The sequence below is a fragment of the Triturus cristatus genome, chromosome 3_2 (assembly GCF_964204655.1).
Source record: "Triturus cristatus chromosome 3_2, aTriCri1.1, whole genome shotgun sequence".
In the NCBI taxonomy this organism is placed as follows: domain Eukaryota; kingdom Metazoa; phylum Chordata; class Amphibia; order Caudata; family Salamandridae; genus Triturus; species Triturus cristatus.
The window spans coordinates 81,522,052-81,548,005 of record NC_140584.1 but is presented as its reverse complement, the minus strand read 5'-3'; the positions used below and the strand labels follow the sequence as shown (position 1 = coordinate 81,548,005).

General features: G+C 44.9%; 1 protein-coding gene across 2 annotated transcripts in view; it reads left to right on the top strand.

Moving 5' to 3' along the window:
- TFCP2L1 (transcription factor CP2 like 1) overlaps positions 1-25,471 on the top strand; it is a 91,179-nt gene extending 65,708 nt beyond the window's left edge. For both annotated transcript variants that reach the window (XM_085647273.1, XM_085647272.1), the window contains 5 exons: positions 1,550-1,640; positions 1,724-1,824; positions 15,302-15,444; positions 17,397-17,448; positions 24,899-25,471. In XM_085647273.1, coding sequence (XP_085503399.1) covers positions 1,550-1,640; positions 1,724-1,824; positions 15,302-15,444; positions 17,397-17,448; positions 24,899-24,936 — 425 coding nt within the window. In that variant the 3' untranslated portion in view covers positions 24,937-25,471. The remainder of the gene's footprint in view (positions 1-1,549; positions 1,641-1,723; positions 1,825-15,301; positions 15,445-17,396; positions 17,449-24,898) is intronic.
- Positions 25,472-25,954: the final 483 nt, after the last annotated feature.

Here is a 25,954-nt window from a genome sequence, read left to right as displayed (position 1 = left end):
ATGGAAGTTTTTGCTTTGAACAATAAAAGCCACAAGGGGATATTTTTCTCTACAAACCAATAGCCCGATTTGGAAACTAAGGGCCTTATTACGAGTTTGGTGGTCTTGAAGGACCGCAGTGGTTCTAGTAAGATCGCCAAGCCAGTTGTCAACCCTCCTGCTGGATTCAGAGTTAACCCCCAGGACGGGAAGGCAGTGCGGTAGTGTCATGGTGGAGGGTATGTTAGGCTTATCGGAGAGCCTAAACAGGATACCGATGCTGTGACAGCACGCCTACAACACATTCGTGGACGGTGTGGAATGCACAATGTTGTGCATGCCATACAGTGCACGCACGACCATGCACTTTTAAGGGGTCACATGTGCCCCCCCGTGCACCCCCATGGGCAGATTTGCCATGGGGTCCTGTCGGGGCAGGGAGGGCCCTTTCCATGCCGTTCCCCCAAGCATTTCATGACTAGGCCCCTGCCATGAAATGCTCGGTGGAAAGGCAGGTCGGAATCTTCTTGGCGGTGTTGGCACCGTAGTGATTCCTGCCTGCTTTCCCCACCACCACCTCTGTGGGATCTTGGATCGTGGCGCTGGTCTTGTGGCAGTTCTACTGCCACCATTGTAATATCGCGGTCGGACCACCTGGGTGGTGGCGGTCTGATAACCACCGCAAGTACGGTGGTCCCAGGACTGCCGTACTCATAATCGGGCCCTATGTTTTTGAACATAGCCTACAACAGACTCCAACTTCTGGATGTCCGTAACATAAAAGTTATAACGGTGCCCGATTACATTTTAGGATACTCTTTTTACTTAACGTATTTATCCATGGTTCCTGTCTGATGCTTATTTAACTATATTTGTTCGGATGTTAAATAGCACTGTGTAGAATATTTTAATCTTCAATCATAGCCATCTATATGGTCTTAGTTTTTACTTTGTAATTTATTTAAAAAAAATTAACACAAAGTATCACACACACGAAACAAGCAATGTATACCAATTTTATTAAACGGAGAGAATAAGTGGCTGTTAAGGAAGTTTAATAGGATCGAAATGTGTAATCAGGTAACCAATTGTATGGAAATTCCAGATCAAGAGATCCCACTTCTTGTTTTATGGCTTTATAGTGGTAAATATGTCAATGTTTCGACCCCTTCATTGATAGGTTATTTATAACCATCAACATTTTGATGTCTCGCCCTTGAGGAGGTAGCTTTGAGCTTTGCCAAACTGAGGCTTTCAATTAAAATAGATGAGTCCCAGTGAGGTTGCATACGTGCAAGGCAGCCATGTATTTCAAAAGCCAACCAGACAGGTTCTACTTACTTACTATTGGACTACTATAACGTATAACTGTGTTTCTGAACTCAAATTAAAATATTATTGGTTACCAAAAACGCCCCAAGCACAAATTACTTTTTGGTACAAAAATTTGCACACGCCATGCAGTCCATCAGTATCTTTGGCAGATTATGTGTTGCTGAAAATGTGACGCTTCAAAAAAATGTTCACTACATTTCTGCCCCAGAAGCAAAAAATCATTTACTTTTTTTAGGTGCCGACTTACTAAAGATGTCAAAAGAGGACTTTATTCAAGTTTGTGGTCCTGCAGATGGAATAAGACTGTATAATGCCATCAAAGGAAGGTTAGTTCCGTATGCAAGTTTTTCCCTTCCATGTTATTTTTTTCTCAATCAATATTCTTAATAATTAATGCTTATGATTACAGAAGTGTGAGACCAAAATTAACCATATACGTGTGCCAAGAATCGGAGCAGAACAGGTTGCATCTTAACCAGAAACGAGATAATGGGGATAGCAATATGTGTAGTAAGTATGTTATGTAATCAAATAAATGTCGGTCACCTGCATTTGTTGGGCAAGAATTTATAAAGTGTGGGCAAGAATTTATAAAGTGTGGCATGCGCTGGTCTGGCAAAACTTATTGAGAGGGCTCCAAAAAGTGCTACCAGGCCAGCCTAGAGCTACTGTGCATGTGCGTGGGCGCGCACACGCCGCACTTTACCGAGATTACTTTCACTTTCGCGGCCGCACGGCCACTTGGCATAGCCAATAGGTCTAGCTTTTGGGACCTTATAAGTATTTAGTTATGCAACTGTTGCATGGCTAAACACTTATAAGGTACCAAAGGCGAGACCTATTGGCTATCCCAATGCTTGTTGACAATGTACACAGTATTACGTTGTGGTGCACATTACTGCATTAAACATTTTGTTTTAGTATGTTAATAGGACATGAAAAATAATTGTTTAAGGCAGCATCCACATTCTGTAATGCGGAAGTGACCACTATGCAATACATTCCCTTGCAAGGCTTTCTGACAAATTGATGATTTATGGTGTGTTTAGGGAGACAGAATGTGAGCCTTTAATCACAAAGGGAGCAGAATCAAGGGCAACGGACCTGCAACTATGAACAACAGCGCCTCCTAAGTTGTCTCAAGCATGCCAGGGGCGATGCTGTCAAACCACCCCTTGTCCCCACCAGTGCTTTCCCAAAAGGACTGGGGCAGACAGCAGATCTTCAGAAGGAGGGTCAGCACACTCATTCAGTACACAGATTGCGATTTCTGGAAGGTGTCCAGAAGCTGTGTGGTTGTGATTCACAGGCTGTGGGTGGACTAGATGTTTTGACTGTGTGCTTGAGACTGGTCTGTGCTGAATTTTGCAGGTGTATGAAATCGCTTGCCTCCAGGCTCACTTTTTGTCTGCTGCATTGTATGGTTTAATATTGATCCCATGAAAAATGTGTGCCATTTTTTTCTCCTGTATATTCTTGGTTTTGGGCTGTCTGTACTTAACATGGTTTCTTCTTTCAGTCATGTGCACTCCTGATTCTGATCTGAATATGAAAACGCAAATTGGCTTAATCCAGTCATTTCCTGTTTAGTGTGCTGTATCAAATTAAGCCTGTCATTTCTGATTCTCGTTCTGTGATCTTTAGCCTGGACATAGTTAACACTTCTTGTGAGCCTTAATGGCAGTGTCTTTGCTCATTTAAAACCTTCACCACGTGACGGGTCACTTGGATGTTTGTTAAATTTAGCTTTGCTTGCCTCGGTTTACCTTTCACTGCATTCGGTTTGATTTTATATGCCTTTTATTCAATGCTTCTGTTCTAGGAATGCAGTTCATCCAGTTTAAAAACATCTGATTGGTGATGGGGCAAAGCTAACACAAATAAAAAATGTTTGGTGTGGATACCAAAATGTTAAAGCCTGGTATTCCAATATTGTTTCCCGACGACTCGAACATATGCTAATCTCTGCCATTTTGTCTCACTCATACAGCACCCAAACCTTTCACTTTTTATTTTTAACTTTTGCGTTTCTTGGATGAGCTTTACATTGTGAATTTGTTTGGATACTGGAGATGCACTTTTATTTTTTCCCCGTGTCCCTAGTTGTGTTTTGTATTTCCCCTCCTTTATTTTTGTTTTACTGTAACTTGCTTTGTGATGTTGTGCAGTACAACAGAGGTTAAGGATTGTAATTTTAAACCAAGTGCATTTGAGGATTATGTGTTGGAGTGTAAATGTGCTATGGCTGCCATCTTAAGATTTTGAGTATATGAAGTGATTTCATATTTGGGCAGTGCTCTTCAAAAACTTTTCAGATAACAAGTGAACTGTACATAATGATCCTGTTAGAAGTCAAGTAGCCGTCATTCAAACGGATCCAGGCTGAAGTGTATCCAATGCCGACAATCTCTGAGAGGTTTCTTCAGTGAATTATGTCTAATGAAAGGTCGTCTGGTTAGCATCTTTGGTTCACACGTAAACCCAACCAATATGTTTGAAATGAAATAATGTGCGCGAGTTAAGATGAATCCAGACGTCTTTATTCAGGATACAGTGAAACCCCTCGGCCACCACACTCGCCTCTGCTCCAACCAGCTCCCTTCACAATTCTCTCCCCCTAATCATCACTCACGGCTCCATGGAATCGTTGACACTTAGGTACCATGTAGCCTAGGATGCATGCATTCCATTGTCAGTAGATACCATCAATCAGGTTAACACAGAGGCAAGTATGTTACTGATGGCTTTACATTCACATCCATAAGATACCACAATGTTATTGAATGTGGTCCTCCCAGATCTGTTAGCATAGTCCTGCCTTTGTGCTGGGAACTGCAAAAAGTCTTCCAAAGTAATGTTCTTCTCCGCCCAAACCTCAAATTAGGCTATGGACTGTTGTACATGTAGGTTTCGGTCCCGGTTTTGATCCTGTGCTGCAACTGTAGCTCGTATAATGCTACCTTGTTGCATCAAACTGTGTGAGATCACCAGTTGACCCCTCAATTCTTTTCTTCTACACCATTGGACTACCTGTCTTGCCTGAAAGACTGGCCCATGCTATATACATGTGGCAAAGTAAAATATCAAATTGGGAAGAAGCCAGTGCAATGAAGTGACCAAACAGCTCTAAAACTAGTGAACTGAGGCGTGGGAAGTCGTAATGCTTTAAAACTATGTTATAAAGTCTTCTGGTACATTTTCAAGTGCTTGAGCCACCATAATCAGAAACATGACTCCTTTATTTGCTATATGTTAGTATAGTAAAAAAAATCAAACTCCTCTCATGCACTCCTTTCCATGCCATTCGTGTACACAATTTACCCAACCCAATCAGCCAGTGCACCATTTAAAATGTAATCGCTGTTTTAAATAAATACATTTTAGATCACATCCTCATCTGTATGTGGGAATCAACATATTTGTGATGCTGTAAACACCTCCATGGCCGTAACTACTTGACATGCATTCACACTGATTCACAAACACCTAGTCTCAAATCCCTCACAGATTCAGAACCCTCGTACAGAAGTGCTGCCAGTCAACTGCCAGAAAGGTGAGGGCATACAAAACATCAAAAAACCGGCGCTGCCTTGGTTAGACAGCAGGGAGACCATAGAGTCAAATCAAGAGCCCGCAACCCACTGCAAACAAATGGAGCCCACAGAAACCAGAGCATAATAAACAACCACTCGAATAATGTGGTGCCCATCACCGAGAGTAAGCCATTTAAAAAATTGAAGGCAGAAGGGGTTGCGGACCCAAACAGTCTCCCCAGTGCACTTTTTAAGCAGAACATTGCTTTTTGAGCTCGTTACATTAACCCTTTTTAATCAAATCTTCCATTCTAATACCATACAAGACTTCGCGAAAGGAAACCTCTTGCACCCCTTCTGGAAGAAAGGAAGCCAGTCTTTGCTGAGCAATTACAGGTTAATATCACAGCACTGTATAATGAAACATGGACATAGGTGGGAGGCGTGGCTTTCCAGCCAAGATGGCGGTTGCGAGTTAATTCCGCTCTGTATCTTTCCCCATTAACCCCCTGCATCTAGCCACCATTTGACTATCAGCAGGCATGGGATCCCCCCCTGAAGGTACCCGCCTCGGTGAATCGCACCAGCAGTTCCTTCTAAAGCGACTTTGCGGGTGATGAAGCTCCAGCCCTCGCCAGATACCGGAGGCCTGCGGTTGCCACGGAGCCATCCCCCAGTACTGGCTGTGCCCTGCCTCACAACTCGCGCGGGGATGGTGTGCACGCCTGTGGGTCCACCACAGAGTTGGCCGAAGGTGACCTCATCACCCCAACGGAAGGCTTGTACGCTTGGTGTGTAGTGGGGACTGACAGGAGACAGCTGCGCTGGAGTCCGGAGCCAGGTACAGGGAAGCACCCGGGGATGACCCTGGGCCCAACGAGGTGGTTTGTGTGGGCTGCAGCGGCTCACCACCGTAAAATCGGAGGATAGATGGACACAGTCGGGGCGGGCTCAGTGGTGATGGTTGGGGCTTGGTCTGCAGCCCACTGTCTTGTTCTCAGGCGGAGGCAATACAGCGACCTGCCAGAATCCATAGCAGATAGGAGTGACCTCCTTCTGTGATAGCCTGGAGTCCCCTGTCCTGAGGCTCCAGGCTAGGATCGGGGGTAGGCGGAGGTCTGGCCGGGCATAGGAACCAGCCCTGGAGACAGCACATGCCAAAAAAACACCAGCAAGGCCCTCTCCCGCCTGCATTTGGGTCAGTGAGGACACCCTTTGAACTGATCGGCACCCTAGCTAATTGCTGGCCACACGACGGGACATTCTCCAGCAGGTTGAGGCACATTCAGACCCGTGTGGTTGGCTGCTGGCCTTGATCGGCCTGGGAGCGACCCGGGGGTCGTGTCGAGCCTTGGCTACCCCTCTATCGTGCTCATACCAGATCAGATGTTGAGTGCGCAACTGCCATTCTTTCTCCCTCCCCCACCCCACCCCACCCCACCCCACAGAAACCTACTGGTATGGCTCACATCCTTCAGATTCCATATGTGCCCAGTCAGTCGCTCACTGCATCTATGGTGGAATGGCGCTGGAGTGGTATGACCCACAGAAGGTTCCAGACACAATAAGCTAAGAAGCCATACTGGTTTGCATGCCCCCACGGAGACCAACACCCCAGTATCTGTCCAGCCCCACATGCAGCCCACTCTGCATCAAGACGCCACAGGCACCTTTCACAGATTTTCTCAGTACTCGCTAACCCCCCCCCCCCCTCCGCTAGGAGCTAGAGGGATAATAAATACACTCTAGGTCTGATTTCATACATTACCTGATCGTCGTCAGCATGGTTAATATTCCCTGGAAAAGCGCCCGCATCAGCTTGCACATGTCTTCAGCGCAAAACTTGCCATGGGTCGCCTACGGTCAGGCATGCAATGGTGCACCCTGAGCTAGGTGAAGTGCCACAGACAGACAGTACCAGAGCCCAGGAACCCCCTCACTCGAAGCTGGCTACTAAATTAGGCTCAGTTTTAGCAGCTGTTAAAAAAAATAGATACAATACTAGACCAAACACGCATGTCCCTGGAGTCCAAGATTGGTAAAGTCTTGTCCGACTTTACACTCCTGAGGGCTGACCACGATAAACTGAGAAAGTCCACGCCAATGAACTCTCCCTATCAGATCTACAGCCCACGGCAATGCACCCATGCGGTGGCACTGCAAGATCTGTTGGATCGAGTGTGCACCTTAGACTGGCTGGAGGACGCAGAAGGACATTCCCGCCACAACAACGTGAGAGTGGTGGGATTGCCAGAGAGAGCGGAGGGGCAGGATCTGTTGGCCTGTGTGGAGCACTGGCTCACAAAACTACTACCTGAGTGGGTACCTTCGCCTCAGTTTGTGGTGGAATGAGCGCACAGGGTGCCGGCCCACAAGCCCCTGCCAGGAGCTAATCCACAACCGATTTTATTCAGACTATTGAACTTTAGCAAAAGGGATATGGTCTTGAGTGAAGCCCACAAACTAGACAACCTCCAGGTCCAAAATGCCCAAGTTATGCTCTTCCAGGACTATACAGACCAGTTACAAAGGCGGCGGAGCTCCTGCAGTGCTGTAAAGCGTCAGCGCCGAGAGCTGAATATGCGTTACTCCCTTCTGTTTCTGGCCCGTTTGCGGGTGGTAGCAAATGGCACCATTCGCTTTTTCAACACACCATCGAATGCCTGGGAGTGGTTGGAGGGAGCGGGCTTGGCAACCGGACCCAGATTACCCAAATACTCCCCATTACCCTCCTGGCACCAAAACAGAAGAGGCTGATGCAGAGGGAGAGGATCAGACCATAATATCTTGTCATTGGCAGCTCCCGACCCGGAGCAAATCTTGCCGGAAACACAAAAAACCCCTCGTGTGGCTGCAGCACTTCATGTCACGATGCATTCCTCCGACCAAGAGGTGGAGTTTTTCAAGTTATTGAATGAAGGTGATTCTACCCCCACTTGGTCCGGGGACCTGGACCCACCTCGCTCACCGTCTGTCACTCCCCATACATCTGATGATATAAGTGTTTGGCGGGGTGGCTATCAACCGGGCTCTCTTCATGATACACAATTGGTAAACAATGGGACCCTCTAATGGGCAGGCCTGCTGTTTCTGGCCCGTTTGCAGGTGGTAGCAAATGGCCCCAATCGCGTTTTCAACACACCATCGGATGCCTGGGTGTGGTTGGAGGGAGAGGGCTTGGAAACCGGACCCAGATTACCCAAAGACCCCCTCCCCCCCCCCCCCCCCATTACCCTCCTGGCACTAAAACAGAAGAGGCTGACACAGAGGGAGAGGATCAGACTGTAGTATCTTGTCATTGGCAGCTCCCGACCCAAAGCAAATCTTAACGGAAACGCAAGAAGCCCTCCATGTGGCGGCAGCTCTTCATGTCATGATGCATTCCTCCGACCAAGAGGTGGAGTTCTCCATGTTATTGAACGAAGGTGATTCTACGCCCACTTGGTCCGGGAACCTGGACTCACCTTGCTCACCGGCTGTCACTCCCCAGACATCTAATAACATAAGTGTTTGGCGGCGGTGGCTATCAACTGGGCTCTCTTCATGATACATGATTGGTGAACAATGGGCCACTCTACTGGGCAGGCTCTTACTGTGGTGCTACCCTCCTGTCTGATGAACACGTTCATTTTACACTATGAGACACTCTTGGTACTTAAATAGGTTCATAAAGGGGCAGACTGTCAACTATATCATACAGCGCACTACCCCCACAGTTTGGGCAAACTTCCGTTGTGAGTTCGCACTCATGAAGTTACACAAAACCCACACATTTAACCCCTATGTTTCTTTTGCAACCCTATGGAGCACCACTGGACTACTCAATCGCCTACCGCATACACATACTGCCTAATGACCACAAACGCTGCTATCATCTAATATGGTGCACGCAAATGTGATCACATGGAATGTGAATGGTATACAGATGCTGGTGTGCAAATATTCCATATATTCCTATTTGCAGCTTAGATCCACTAGCATAGCTCTCCTGCAGAATACCCATGGACTTGTTTAGAGGAAGATCGCCTCTGTCTGCCCTGGCAAGGGTAAGTATCTACTACTAACTACTCCTCCCAAGCTAGAGGGTCCCTGGTTTGGGTGAAGGCGGGAGTTCCTTATGTAGTAGATGAGGTAGAAGCCGACTCGGAGGGTAGATATGTGTTCACGAAGGGTTGACTAAATGGCAAAGTCGTCTCATCCGCTCCATATATCCCCCTAACATTGAGCAAAGCTCCTACCTCTGCAAGTTGACTGTGGTCCTAACACGTTGGAGTGGTATCCCCTGCCTAATAGGCGGCGACTTCAGTGCTTGATGGGTCACTGGACCGATTATTCCCACCCCTGTCATTCACTCTGCTACATCCAACGCACAAACATTGGCAATATGGCTCACCCACTGATCCCTGGTCGACATATGCGCTCTCGCAACCCAAATGCACATATATACTCCTATTCCCCAGTGCATGTGCTCCATGTATGATTAGATCACATTGTGGGGTCTCCCTTCCTACTCCCCTTAATCAGAGAGATCGAATACCTAGAATGCACACACTCGAATGGGAAGTAGGTCCCCCACCTGGCACCTCCAGCCGGTGGCATTAGAAGATCAGACATTTTGGGTGTCCCTGAAGGCCACGACTGCAGAATACTTTGAGATAAACAACAATTCCACCGGCGCCACACTGCTAGAATGTGATGCTTTCACGGTGTCCATCAGAGGGCATTGGGCTCTGTCTTGGACTCACGTGGAATAGTCTTAAATGACTGAAAGACTCCCTCAGAACCATAGGGCACAAGCTCTTGCGACACAAAACTGATGCTACACAACTGGGGGACACAAGTTGCCTAGACGAATTATGCAGCGACATGTAGCATTACTGGACAGGCTTCGGTGCCACAACATGCACACACGCAACATCTGACTGAGCAGGTTCATTGTTGGCATGGCTGTTAAACCAGGAACAGACCCGCCAGCCCATACATGTGCTCTACAAATCATCAGGTTGTAGCGACAGAAGGCAGCTGGGTGCCTTCCTAGATTCCATGAGCCTACCTACAATAACCCCTGAACAAACCATGGTACTCTATATCCCAGTTACTCTTGATGAAATACACTATGTGATCGCAGCACTGGCGACTGGTAGGACCCCTCAGCCTGCTGGGCTTCCTGCTGAATATTATAAAACATATGTCACCACACTGACTCTATACCTACGTGCACTTTACACCGCTGCATTGGAGGAGCGCGGGACTTCTTCATCAATGTGTGAAGCAAGCCTAGTGTCCCTGTTGAATCCGGATAGAGATTTAACAGATCTGGGCTCCTATAGACCGCTTGCCATACTGAACGTGGACTGCAAGGTACTAGCGAGTATCCTCGTAGACCAGCTAGCACCTATAATTCCTACTCTAGTCCATGTGGACCAAAACTGGTTTGTGCCATCCTGCAGTACCCTTCTAAATCTCTGGCACTTCTTTAGAGTTGCCACATATTCAGCATGTCACTGGTCACACTCTGGGTGTTTAATATTGGACCAAGAGAGAGACTTTGGCTCCCTCGAGTGGAAGTTCCTGTTCGCCGCATTGGCCAGTTAGGGCTTTGATGCAACGTTCATTGGCATGGTTAAACTGCTTAACAAGCAGCCGACTGTCCGGGTAAAGACAGGCCTATATGTCTCTGAACCTATTGCAGTGGGAAGGGGACCCAGACAGGAGTGCCCGCTATCCATACTCCTTTTCTCCTTAGCCATAGAACCCTTGGCGGAGGTCATTCGCACTGGGGTGGTTGGTGATATCCCCTTGGAGATGGAGTACACACAATCTCAGTGTACATGGATGATATTCTCGTGTATAGAAAGAATATCCGATCAATTTCCCCCGCACCCCCCCTCCCCATCACTGGCACGTCCCCTAGGAGAATTTGTTGACTTGTCTGGGCTGAAGGTCAATGTGGCGAAATTATGCTTATACCCTTTTAATGGCACCAGTCAGGACCCTGTGTATGTCCTCAATGAGGAACGTGTGCAATGGAGAGCCGATACCTTCTGCTTTCTCTGCAGCCTTATTTACCAGCAAGAAGCGGACCTATTAGAGGGCACCCTATGCAGAGTTCTGACAGCAATCCACTCTCAAATCTCCTTTGGAGCACACTTCCATTATCTGTGACTGATCGTGTTGCCCTTACCAAAATGGTGATCCTGCCACGACTTTTACTCTACTTTGCAAACTTACCCCTATACATTCCACTGTCATTCTTTCACACTCTTGAAGACAGTCAGACCTTATCTGGGCAATTCTCATCGAGTATCCATCTAAAAACTTCAACTGCCTACAGACCGTGGGGGCCTTGCAGCTCCAAATATGAAACAATATTATCTTGTGACGCAGCACCAGTTGGGTGGCCAGGTGGCACAGCGACCACATGACCATCCTTGTGCCCAGCCTCACTGCTCCGCCTATTTCACCCTTGTACAAAACCCAAAGTACCTGAGCCTCTACTTCTCAGGGTGGCATAGAGATGTTATTGCTGGTGCCTCTGCATTACCCGGAGTACAACGCCATACACACCTGCCTTACTGTATCAGTGCACACCTAGGGGTCATGCAGTCACCACAGTGGCCAAGCAGCACAGTTGGGGGGGTAAGAATGCGAGAATCCAGTTTATGGGAAACCTGTATCGAGATTGTGTCTTGATGCCATATGCCACTCTGGTCGAGGAGGATGGGATGCACCCCGGCCAATTCCTGCTACATTGTTCACTCCTGGCAGCCCGAACTACCAAATGGGGAGATAGGACTAACGAACTCCCAACGCACTTAACAATCCAGTACCTACATGTGATGGGTAGTGGCGGACACCTCGTATGGTGGTTTGCTGCTTCCCTTAGGCAATACACTGCAATCACATTAACACCGCAGAGGCTCCATTGGGAGGGGGACCGGAATCGCCCATTCACTGATACGCACGGGAGGCAGTATTAGAGCCCCACGCATATCCCCAAAACATGCGTTTCCGCCAGATCCAGTATTATATTCCACAGAGAGCATACCTCACTCCAGCCAAGATCAACAGATATTTTCATTGTGCCGATGCCGCCTGCACTTGTTGCCACCTTGTTGATGCAGACCTCCTTCACATGTTAATGGAATGCCCCTTCCTTCAGGGATATTGGAGCATGATCACAGATGTCCTCTTCTGTTGCACAGAATGCAACATTCTTTTTGAGTGGGAGACTTGCATCCTACACCTCTATAGCAGAAGTAAGAAGCACAATGTAACCTCTTGCTTCCTAGACTTAGGCATGGCAGTAGCTAAACGGTTGATCACGGGGAGATGGAAGACCCCTGAGCCCACGCATGTCCTGGCTTGGAGGCTCCACCTATTGTCATGGGCTAAAGCAGAGAGTGTCACACTAAACCTGGAGGAAATACTGAGCATCCACAAGCTCCCAATTGCTACAAATTGAGATGCAATAATGGTTGAACTGCAAAATACACATAGTACAGAGTTGGGTGCGCCAGATCCCAATGACAGTGCCGCCTCAGAACATGCACGTAGGGACTAACGTGGTGCCCGGTGCGGCTGTAGCACAGGGCCACTGGCAGGTGTGCACGCTTTTGACATGCTTGCGGTGGATCTCAGAGTAAGCGCCAAACTACTCTTACACGCAGGGAGTGGGGAGGTCGGTGGACGAATGTGGTGGGGGGGTAAAAAGTGCTTCTGTTCTATACACAATCCCTACATTTTGTTTTACTTTGTCTCGGTTCATAATTGCCCTCCTCCCCTGTTAATAGACCACTACACAGAAGACACTTCCTGAAATTGCTTCCAAATTGTACCTGGACTCTCAAAACTGTAGTTAACATCTGAAGTCAACTATGATATGATTCCTTTTCCTTGTTACTCACTTGTGCATGATCATTATTATTGCCATTTGCTGAGACATCTAATTCATCTCTGTACCATTTCACACTGTCTACCAATACCGCTAACCCATCATGACTGGGGCGGAGCATGTGTTATGCTGTAAATGTTGGTGTTAATTAAATTATTAAAAGCAGATTCAAACAAAAATAATGAAACATGGACACAGGTTAAAATAGGAGATGGCAGTAGAGTCACGAAAAAAATCAAAACAATGAACAGCTTGAAACAGGGATGCATCCTACCCCAATTTTGTTTAATCTATACTTCGCCTACTTAGAATGTCATCTTCCACAAGAGGAAAGCTATCCCCCTAGTTTGGCAACAGAAAATACTATGCTTACAGTATATCAATGATACTGACATATTGAGCCAAACACCAATTGGCCTGCAATGTACTATGAACGCAATAAAACCATATATGTTCCAGCAAGGTTTAGATCTGAACTTAGGTAAAACGAAAGTGGTCCACCGGGGCGACATCAAGTAGAAGTAATTTACCTGTTCCATCAAGGGCAAAAAGGTCAAGGTTGCAGTCACATACAAGTATCTGGGCATCAATATGTAGCGCCAGATATCCTTCAAACACCACCTAGTTGCCATGCAGGCAAAAGCACATTTGCTAATATTTGCATTCAATCTGCTGAAAAAGAAACCCAGCTGCCCATCATTTTGGTTTCCTACTAACTGTAATGGCAGTTCAATTTATCCAAACAGTTGCACACTGTATGGAAATCATGCATGATGGGGAAATGGAAATGCGCAACAAGCTCCAAGCAAAAGCCTGCAAAGCAGTATTCTCCATACCAAAACCGTCATCTCCTGCTCTGGTCTGCCTCAAATTTGTCTTAAAAAAATTCAAAAACTACAAAGAATTAATTCTTTCGTCAAATCTCTAAACAAATTGTTTTTGCTTGTTCCTCGATTTACATCTAACAATCTTGGGGAGAATACTTAGTACAGGCAATAGATGAACTAGGTATCTGAGATGCATGGGTCAGTAACATGGAAAAAGCAGCCTTTTGTCGAGTAACCAACTATTTACCCAAATATCAGTCTTATGTAAATGATTAGAGCTGCTTTGTAAAGAGATGGCATGCTTGGACAGTAATCAATTCTTACAAAAGCTTGAGCCCCCGCAATCCGTACTAGCCCACATTTCATTTGCTTTAAAACACCAGTTCAAGTTGTACCATTTTGTGTACCTAGACATCAGATCTTATTCCAACCTGGAAGGACCCGTCGCCTAGCCCATGTCGCCTTTACAGATACAAACTAGAGTCCGCATTACATATCTTTTGTACATGCCCAGCGGCCATGGCCCAAAGGAAAAAGCTACTGAATCCCAATTTCTTGAAACTTCATTTCCACTCCTGCAGACATCCTGTAACCACTTGATCAAGTGGAGCTTCCATCCCCTTGGCTTGCAGGTAAACACTTTTAAAACTGGCATTGAAGAAACTGAGTGGCATCGGAACAGAACAGAACGGATACGGTTAGCATGAACGTTAACAGCTCCTCATTTAATGCACATGCACTTTACAATCAAACGAGGGTACAAAAACCTTGTTCCAGGTTAAAGGCACACAGGGGTGGGTCTCCGTCGTGCAAAAACAAAATTCATCTATTTCCCCAGAAAAATTGATTAAAAAAAATCTCTGTTCCACAATACAAGGATGGTCCATCATGAGCATAATGAGAAAAGAGCCATATTAGGTTATCAATAGACTCGCACGCAAGATGCTCAATAGCTTAATTATTTTAAACCGGTCATTCTATTTATTAATTAAATCAGTATGCTTTACTTGAGTGTCGCTTGACCTTATTTGCAAGAATCACTATTGTCGGCTGCATGCAATGGTTTTTATTAACTTTGCAAATAAACGTTTACTTACTCAAACAGAAGTTGAGCCAAAAGCACCCTAACATCCTAATAGAGTATTACTGAGTTGGAAAGTTTCACTGCAAAGTATCTTTCGGCTATACAGCCTCCAGGACTAGACCCCATCTCTGTGTTTCTAAGAGCCTTTGCTATTTAGACTTGATTACTCTAACTTCAACAGATTCAGTTGCATACTTTTGCAGTTCTTTTCTTTTCACCAAAATGTTTACCAATGGGAAACTGATTGCATCCAAGGACTTTGTGTATAGCCTCCAAGCAACACTGGGGTATTTTCCCCTTTCTCGCTAGAAAAGATTTTCCTTTGGTCTATTGCATTTTGCCTCTTACCGAATTCTACCTTAAACATTTGTCTGCTCAATTATTTTAATTACTTGGCTGATTGTTGCGGAGTGCTGTTTTGCTGGTAGATAGCAATACCCGAGACCTAAAGTAGGATTACTTTGAGTGTATGTTTGAGTGTATGTTATTTTAGCTTTAAATGCTAAACTCGAGGCCCTATGCGGAGATGTTTGCACACTCTTTGGGCCAGTCTTGTTGTATTTGTGAGTGAGGAGTTGGGTTGTGTAGAAATGCAGCAGTTTGATCCCATGAAATGAATCTGGTTTTATTTCTTCATAAACTATTTTAGTATACCATGCTATTTTCCTGGAAGAGTTGACTGCACTGGAACTAATAGAGAAGATTGCCAACTTGTACACCATTTCGCCGCAACAGATTAATCAGATCTATCGGCAAGGACCAACTGGGATCCATGTAGTTGTTAGTACTGAGGTAAGGAGTTTGATGTATTTAATATTGCTTTGGCCAAGTTGATCTGTGGCTCAGGAACAGAGTTGATTGGAGGCTTGTTCCCCCTCGATATTGCATGTATTTAGATTCATTGCTTGGTGGGGGAGGAGTTTCATTGGAATGGTAACCACTGAGGACTAACCGAAATGGACTTTTAGATTTGAGAACAATGCCGGATTTATGTTGCAATACCGTGCTAAACAAAGATAGCAATTTAAGTGTCATACTTGCAAATCCCAGCACACTGCTTATGGTGTTAAGGGTTGATGAGTCTTAAAGTGAAACAAGATAGGTTACTCATTAGCCTTTATGGTCCGAAGACCAGAGCTAATGTTAGTTCAAGCCTGGGGCTAGCTCATAGTTTTACTTAATGCATCATTTGTCTTGGGTATGCTTATTTTTAAATTGTATTTTTTTATTCACACTAACCACCAAACACCCAGCCCAAATTATACTCCCTCCTCATCTCAGTCTTTCTGCCCTACTCGTACCTTAACACACCCACCGGCTTCCAGGGAAGTGTATGTTTAATAAGTCTAGCATTCCTGGAGCTCCTTGTGACCTTTAGCACAGTTTTTTGCATTGAAGGTGGTTAAAGGCTTTTAAAATGTATAACTGTTTCTTTCCCCTCACTTCAAGGGAATCCAATGTAATCTTTGACCATTAAAGTCTCCTCTGTTGTGGCATCTATATGATAGCTTTGCGGAGGGCTTGCAAATCCATGCCAGGATAAATGAAACTTGTCCATGAAATTATACAAATCTATATTACTGGGGTTGCGGTGTTCAGTATCTAGTGGGGTTAATTATAATAGTAACCAAAAGTCAGTCAGTTTGTTGCTATACATTTAAAAAAAAAAGAAGTTGAAATGGCACTATGTATCCAACGTATTAAAGTGTAAAGCGTGTTTTATTAACTTCAGAACTAAGAGTGTTTTTGTGGATAAGACATTCAGCACACTTAGATGGAGGTGACTCAGTTTCCTCAAGGTTAAGGAATCTGTAATTTTCAATGTCCTGAATGAACCATATGGAGGCAAGAATATACCACCAATTCCATTACCTCAAGCCCCCTCACCTGTCTTATCCCCTCGTGCTGGTTCGTATGTAGAACAAAAGTATGTTGAAATGCTTTCCATAGATGTTGCTCAACAGAGCCCAGGAAGGAGAACAGCATCACTGCATAAGACTTCCTACACCAATAGTAGCCCTTTGTATTAGGCTCCTAATGAGTCTAGCCATAGCATTGTATTACCCATGCTGCTTCTGAATGGGATTCTGTGTATCACCAACCCTTAACATTCAAACACCTGGCTGCGGTCACACTTTGTGTTTCATATACCAACTGTTCATAAGGATGAGCTATGAAATGCTTCATCTTGTTCATGCTGCATTTGCCGTAATAGAGGCAGTCACTGTAACCACCACATAAATGTTTCTAGGCAGCCTGGTAGTACCTCTAAGTTTTGCAGTGAGCGCTATAGAAACCACTCAAATAATGCTCAGGCTCTTGACAAAATATTAATTTGAGCAGGCCTGCACATTGTATTTTACAAGGCCAGCTCCTAAGTAGAGTTGTCAAGGAGCTCTAGATCTCCATCTTGGTGTTGACCTGCTTCAAACCATTTAAACCACAACACCTGCTGAGTTCACTTGTTCAGGTTTGTAAGTAAATGACACTTAAATTGATGACTAAGTAGGAATTCGAACTGTGATTTAAGAAAAAAAAAGTTTTCATACGCACTGCCAAAAAAAAGTTGCAAAACTAACTTAATAGCTGTGCCGAGTTCCAAACCCCTCTTGCTCCTTTTCCTTGCTGTCTAATTATCTTTTTTACATTCTGGCCTGATATGCCACTACTGTGGGTATGGAGTAATGTTTTCTACCTGTTGCCACTTGATACTTAACAATCTATATTTTTTTGTTGTCTTTCAGATGGTGCAAACCTTGCAAGACGAAACCTGTTTTGCCATCAGCACATTAAAAGGTAGCTCCCAATATTAATTACTGGCATGTCTCTAGTGATAAATCCAACAACCTGCTTACCTGGTGGAAAAGAGTTTGATTATGTTGACTATCTCTATATTGTGCTAAGGGATCTCGGGCAATAGCGAAACAGCTCCACTTGCGCCCTGGATATTGCATGAACAGAGACAAGCGATATGGTCCCTGTAAAATATCTGACTTAGACTTTGCAGTCATCGCTTGGAATAAGGCACGTTTTGATGTAATTCCCAGAAACGTCCCTGAATTCGATTGAGTGACCTAGTCTCAGTCTGGGCAGTTGTCTTCAGCATTGAAATGCTCTGTTTGTTTAGAGGTGCTTTTATGTAGAACTTACTGGGCTCTTGCCCCAGCAGATTGCTTGGCTCCCAATATTTAAAGCGAATATTACACCTAGCGAGTTTACTTTTGCAATGGGTGGCTTACAAATCAGATCCCTATAGTAATCCTGTCATTTCAGTTTCCCATTGTAACTGCTAGCGCTTTTTCAACCCAACTGCCACCATCTTTCTCCATCCTTGCTCCCCTCTTCCAAATTTCATATGGGGGAGGGGGAAGGCACAATGCTTTGTTACTCTATGGAGAAGAGCGGTTGTGCAAATGCATCCACAAACAGCACTATAGGAAAACGCGCATCTCTTCATTGTGAATTCGGGGGCGGCTCCTCCGCTAAGACGGAGGAGCGTCTCCCCCACTGCTTGCAGAGCAGAAAAAAATCTCATCTCGGGCCGGCCAAACAGTCATGCTAACTTTGCATTTTCCCCACCAGGCTGTATTGCACAGCCTGGTGAGGAACATTCACAGGCTAAACCCCCCCCCCCCCCGGTCTCCATCTGAGCACCGAACCACGACACCCATCCCAATCACATCACTGCATTGCAGCGTTGTGATTGGTTATGGGAAGCCCGGATGCTTCATGGGGCTGACTTCGCAGTGAAGGGCGACAACAGGACTGAAAGACAGTGGCCGTTTTGAAGGTAAGTGATTTAAAAAAAAAAAAAAAATGTCCACCCCACGTTCCCAGCCAGCCACCACAGTTTTAATTTGCATGACATGGAAAGGACGGTGCCAGGTATTACTATCAGCTGTTAAATATGGAAGAAAGTGAATACAGTTACATTGAAAAAAATAAAGTGACTGGATTCTGACCTTTTCTGGTGTGCCTTTCAATGCCCAAACAAATTTATTGGGTGGAATGCGTAAAGCGGTAGCCAGTCTTGTCATGCCTACTTTCTATATTCAGTATGGTGAGAAGTTGGTAGTGCAAGCAGCTTCCATCAGTTTGCCCCTTAATGGGAGAGGAGAACACTGACTCTAGAGCCAGTACAGAAAGCACCTATATTCTTCAAACATGTTTGGTTTTGGATTTGTTACAGGGCAAACTCTCAATTTTCACCTAAGAAAATTTAATTAGTAGCATCATTCTGTTGTTCATAAGTAATACTGGTTGCAGTATGTTGTTTTTCCACTGTACACGTCCCCTTCGCATCCTACTGTGCGGTGCCAAGGCATGGCAATGTGAAGGCTCAAGGGTGGCATCTTAAGTGAAGCAATCCAGGATCGAGAAGGCAATGTTTTGGTAATGGCATGTTTCAGAGAACACATTAAATTTGTTGTAGTTGGCCCACATTCCTTGTAATAAGTTTAAAAAAAAATACATATGTGCAGAGGTTTGAGATTTTTCTCAGCTTGCTAACGGGAGCACAAATGCCTCTAGTTTGCTCAATACTAATCCTTGTCTTGTGTTGATTCCACCTTATGCCTCTTCTTTAGCCACACCAACTTCCAATATTTGTATCTCCCTCTTAGATGCTCTTTTTCATCCCTGTTTCTATTTGAACTTGAGCAAGTAAAAATTCAGAGAAAGGGGGAATAGAAAGATGGGAAATTAGAGAAAAAATTGGAAAAACAAGTGTAGGCAAGCTAGATTAAGTGATGGGGTTCTCCCCATCAAACCAGCAGCGCCAACATAGATCCCTCCATGGCCACAACCTTTTCAAAATCGAAAGCATGCGAGGATACACAGGAGCTGGGGCTGCACTAAAAGACACTGCATCAGTGGACAAGTGTGGCTCAATGATTAGAGCGGCAGACCCTGATGCAGATGTCTAGCCTGGGACCAGGGTTCAATTCCCCGCCTCGGCGGGTCTTGGGCTCAAAAATTCCATGGACCTGATAATTCTCGCCTCGGTGCCATTCCAATCATGGAGTCCCACTCTGCAACTCTGGGCAATAGCTTGCTTAATCTCCACAACAGCCCCCACAATGCTAAGGATGCCTGGCCTCCACCTTGGGGTGCCCAGGAGTGGACACCTCACAGGGAAAGCCAGGATGGGTTCCACAGCGGTATTCGTACAAGCGCCTTGAGACCCTTGCGGGTGAGTAGTGCGCTATACAAGTAACAATTTACAGTTTCAGTTCCTGGCTCACCAAGCGCATGCTAATGCTGCTCTTTTCCCTGTATTTTTATTCAGCTTTCCCAGAGGAGGGTGTGGAGCAGTGTGACTGTTCTTGAAACTGTGCTACACACAGTTGGCTCAACAGGATAGGTGCTTTGCACTTTTTCAACTGACTGGCACATGTCGCACCTGCTCCTGCCCAGTCACCATCATCCTGGACATTGAGGTTGAACATGTCTACCAAGACTTCCCTTTTCTGATAGCCTCCCAAACTCCGCTCTGCAGAGGGCAGGGAGAAATCTTCAAACAAGCCTGACACCGCCTTCTACTCGGACACTCAGGACTCCTTAAAGATTGGCATTGTATTGCTGAAATGGGGAGTGCAGGTCCAGTCTGCCGCTTGTCTGCAGGATGTGTAGGTCAGAAGCCATTGCCCTAGAAAATCTGTTTTCATGTTCTGATTGTAGTTTGGCAAACACAGAATTGTCCTTGAGTTTCTGTCTCTTCCTTAATGGTCCAGAACAAACGTTAAAGTTGCCCCATGGTTGACAGGTAGGAACTATCAAGCCAATTGTGGCTTTTCAAAATGAGTTAAAGAAAAAAACAACATTCGGGACCGAGTGAAAAACGTAACCCTCAGTGGTTTTGGCGTTGACATTCTGTCACATATGATGTAGCCTGCCAACAGTACTAGGATTTTGTGGTAGAGCTGCAAGCAAACCGTATTAGGGTCAAATTGTCGGCATGAGACAGGAAATGGCTGGGAAGTTAGGATGGGACCTACTGGCAGGATCTATTTGGCTGTGAATTCAAGTGTGGCCTGGGTCCCCAGAATTCTGCACCTGCCATACTCTTGCTTGTTTCCTGGAGTCACTGCTGCGGGTCCTTCTTTGGCCGCAAAATATTTCTGCTCAACATGCGACGCTGACAGGCCAATTTGTCCCGGCTGCCACATGTCTTTTCCCTTCCGCAAGAGGCTGCGAAGTCTGCTCCTGGTGAGCCTAGTGATGTCTTATGAATTTAACGCCCTATCCCCTTTAAAGCAGCACACCATCAAGGTTGCCAGGCAAGAAATTGCTAAATAATGCTGGGGTCTTTTGTTTTCCCATAATAAGAAAATTATATCGCTAGGGAAATAAATGAGCTGCTCCTGTGCAGGAAGAACCAGGTGAGGCAATCGTTGGACTTTTCAACCTGGACCCAAGTTTAGGGGGCATGATTGTAGAGCGGGCCTGGTACTGAAGTCAAGTGCTTTTCGAATCTCCTAATGATATGAATAAGTGTGATGATTGATAGAATACAAACAATTGTTAAATGCCCATTAGTTGGGACGGAAAGATTGATATTACATAACAGGTAAACAGGATAGTAGTATGAAGAAGCTAGTATGCTGGAAGACCGGAAAAAGAATAGGAGAAGTAGTGGATAAAAGCTCTGGAAAAGAGCTGACCAGGTTGGTAAAAGGGAGACTGAAAAGGAGAAGAGGAGATAATGGATGGGTAAGAAGAAAGAAGCAATGAAGAAAGCAGGAAAGATGGGAGTGAGGAAAGGGTTTAAAGAAAAACTGGGTTAAACAAGTAGGGAAGGCAGAAACCTGAAGACGTGATTAAGGACAGGCTTGAAAAAGAGGAACGTAGGGTGGCTGAAGAGGAGAAGCACAGTTATTAGAAAGAAAGTGACTAGGTGAAAGATACTTTGTCCCAGTTTACAAAGCACATACATTTAAATTTGCCAAAGTCGAGCAGACAGACTTTATGCCTAAAAAATGGATCAAAAGAAAGTAGTTCTTCCTCCTTAGTAACCAATGTTTTGTGAAAGGTTGTGATGTGTGAATGTGGGCTGCCTGTTTTGGGGGTACCTGGAACAATCTTTGACCCTAATCCATCCATACGTGTTAAAATATTGATATTTTACCATTCTCGTGTTTGTAATTTGCACCGTGTTGTGACTTGCTTTGGTTGCTATGCATCCTCCGCAGAGTTCCATGTCCCTGTTGCTCAGCAAGAGAGTGAGGTTGTTTGGCATGTAGAGTGTGTTATAGGATAGAGTGTCAGTTGGTGATGGGCTGAGCAGCAGGATGCTGCTCCTGGTGGAGCTTATCCATCTTATTTGTAACTATGATCCAATAAACCTACCTATAATGTAGTCCACAGCATTTGAACCTTGATTACAACACTGGCGCCGATCTAGGAAAATAAACCATGTGTGCAGGAAGGTTATGAAGATTTGAGACGAAACTAAGAACTAAAAAAGCCTAAAAGAAATTGTATCTACAGGAAAATTAGGACCAAAAAGAAATTGAAGCTTGTGAGATTTAATGTGCCCTGGACACAGCCCAAGCAGTGTCTATTAACACCAGACAGCCTACTATCCAGGACATTTGAACAGGTGTGCACCTGAATGAAATTATGGCTGCATCAAACTATGTGTACTGGCCGCGTGTTCCAGCAGCGTGTATTTTGTAGAAACCGTTGTCTCAAATTATCTGACAGCCTGACTGTGAAGGTGTCCACTGAACAGTTAACAGACAGAAGGAATTCCGCATTAGTGGAATGAACCTGAAGCGTTCCAGTGCAGTTGTAAAGGAACCGGCAGTGCTTACTTTTGCAGGTAATGACAACATGTAATGAACTTTAAGTTCAATGCTGCTTCACTGATTAGGTGTACCAGGATGGATGGCAGCGCTAACTACATTGGAAGCAGCTAGTGATGCAAGCCGACCGTCTGTGCGTGTATCAGCGGTTTCAGGCTGAAGTGGAACTTTATTTGGTGTTCAACTGCATAGTGAGCAGTGAGTACATACAGACTTCAAGATGATGAATGTAAGTAGCGCTGTTTAAGCTTAAACTCATTGTTACTTCAGCATGAACAGTGTAGGTGGAGTGGCCATGTGGAATCTTACGCGCAAGTCATCAACACTTTCCTTGGATTTCAATTGTGAGGGCAAACCTGCACGCAGAGGTCCACATCAGTAAGAGGAGAGAGAATGAAACGGACGCAAAACGGTGCACAGTCTTCAACTTTGACCTGTGTTGTACTTCGGAGGAGCAGCGAGCTGGGTGGGAGCTGTGCGTATTGGAGCTGTGAAGTTGCATGCTAGAACAAAATAGAACTAGAACAGCTTCAGGAATTCGCCGTGTTATACGTAGGCAGCATTGCATGATAGTGCATGTCTGGATTCAAGCTGTACAGTGATCCAACCGTGTCCGCCACAAAACTGCAGTGGGCGTGTATGGTACACAGTAAGTGAGGTAGGACTGGAGAATTTCTTGGCGTCGTTTGTGGAAATTAAAGAAGGCCACCTTGATAATGCTGTGTCCAGGCAGATTCCAGCGTATTTGTCGGAGGCTCATACTGTGAGGACACTGGGAGTACGTCGCAAGAACAGAGCTTTGCAGGAAATGTTTGGCTCAGACCACGGTGACCACTTTATTTGTTTTGATTTATTGTTTTTCAGAAGGACAATGATGACGATTTCTTATGAGATGTGTACTAAGAGGAGTTTGGGGTGAGAGTTCGCTCACTGGTGATCTTGAGTGTTACTGGAGGCTACTATCCAATGCCATTGCCACTTTATGTATGTGTGCTAGTAATATGCTGCATTGGTGTTTTTGTTCATTAAGGGTGTGTTAGGTATGCCATAAGTGTTGTTGCCTGTTTGGGCTATGTACGTATTTGGGCCACGGTGTGTGGGCTTTGGTGTGAATGTCCTAAGGTGAGACCATGTTCTGGTCCTGACGTGTGACTGTTCTTTTTTCTACCCTTTCTAAGGGGTTAAGGGCAGTGTTTAGCCAAGGTGTTCCCCCCCTTCCTAAGGGGTTAAGGGTGAAGGGCAGTGTTTAAGCCAAGGAGTTCCACCCCTCCTAAGGGGTTAAGAGTAAAGAGGCATTGTTTTAGCAAAAGGTACCACCTTTCCCATATCCTGTTTGTGATGCTGGAGGAGTGGGTGTGTAGTTGCATTGTTGTGAAGTGTGATTTTTAGCCCAACGTTGCCCATCTCAGTGTTGTGTTATGAAGGATACAGGCTGGTCCTGTGTGAGTGTGTCATGTGGGGAATGGGTAGTTGTTCCAGTTTTTGGGTTACCTGCACTCTTGCATTGTGGCATCTTTTGTCCTTTTGATTTGTGGAACGTGTTGTTCTATTGTTTCCTTAAGCGGGGAAGATGTGTTGTGACTTGCTTTGGTTGCTATGTATCCTCCCCGGAGTTCATGTCCCTGCTGCTCAGCCAGAGTGTGAGGTCCTCTGGAATGTAGACTGTGGGATAGAGTGCCAGTTGGTGATGCGCTGAGCAGCAGGATGCCGCTCCTGGTGGGGCTTAACTATCATCTTGCTATTATTTACTTGTAACTATGATCCATTAAACCTACCTATAATATACTCCACTGCCTCTGAACCTAGATTACAACACACTGCATGTTCAGATTTTCCTTACTAGAATGAAGGGTCTACATCACGTGTTTGGGAAAACCATTCCTCACCACATTGTCTGGAACAGATTTATGAATGTTCTGCCTGTGAAGTTCTCAGTGGCCTCTTTTTTTGTTTGGTGGTGCCTGAAAAAGTAAGACATGGAGGCAGGAATAGGTTGAAACTGGCCTTTCACTGAACGGTTTGTTACACCGATTTGTCAAAGATGCCTGAACCTAGACTTGCATGCGGTCATCTAGGCTCAGTAGTACTCATCGAACGGTGGGAATGTGGTGGCAGATTGTTGGAACCTTGGTCTAGAACTCCAGAGCTGGTCAACACACTGTAACTGAATTACACACGACTGAATGGCCAGCCCCAAGACAGTGCCTGACTATGTTTTGAAGGAAGTTTTGTTTTTTCCAGATGACTGAATAGCTGTTGAGAGCATAGACCATATAGTGTGTACATTGCGGTTTGTGGTTTGAGGATGTGTGCCGTTTACAAAATAAAATGCCTGTCCAAAGTCGTTTTGTTACTGTGCTTTTAATGCTGTGCAAGTTCCTTATGTTTGAGCAGTATGCACCTACACCACTTTACAGAATATTGTATGTGCTTTCTTGCAGCCGAAAGCAACAATGGCTACCATATCATTTTAAAATGAAGACTTTTCATTTGGAGATCCTGGCGAAAATTAAGAATTCTCAGATGGTGGATAACCTCAACCTTTCAAGACTGGAAACGAGAAACCAAGTATTAATAGATCGGTGTGAGGAAAACCCTAGTTTATCAAAATAAAAGCTCCAGCGTTTTCTGTGGCTCTGCTTTGTACTTACAAGTGCCTTAATGTAAAGGGACAACACCCGAAAAAGGGATACAAAGCAAGAACTTGGATTTGTAGTTTCTTGGAGGACAGGATGATATATATAATTTGGTATTTATAGCAAGTAAGGTCTTGGCAGAAATGATTTGTGGCCTTACTTTTTTAACAACTCCATTTCACCAGTTTAAACGTTTCACCCAAATAATGTTTTATTTTAATGAAAAATCTGCAAATGCTGCCCGTTCATGCAGAACAGTGGTTTTGGTTGGATAGAAATGTAGCCACTGAATCTCTGTAAATGTCTCCTGCTTATTTAGCTCCTTTTAATGATGCCATACATTTTTTTTTACTTTTATATTAAAACGGCTCCAATGTTCTACAAGTGTTTATTATTTTTTCCGCTGGCACCATTTTTTTCTGTAGAAGTCTTGTAACAAAGGAGGGTCTGTGGACGATTTAGTGAAATGATAGGAAAGTGACAACTGTGCCACTTGTGGCTAGTTTACTACAGTACGCCACCAGTTTGTCTTTTATGGTATTGTAACAGATGCGGTGATTGGTGGCATTTAATCAGTGTGTATACACAATGTTAAAATCTTGCTTTACTCTAACATTGAAAACCTGTATTGTTGTAAAGTAATTGAAGCCGATTAGGAAATTGATTGTATTGTGCATTGCTTTGTTTTAGAAAACAATGTATACATTTTTGCAGGTACGTCTAGCATCAACACTACGTTTCCTTATATTGCCATCTTTGCCTATTTTTACTTGTGTTCCTTGGTTCTCAATATTGTTTAAGAAAGATTTGCTGATGTTGCTTGTATGTAATGCTGACTGCCATTGCATCCTTGATGGACAC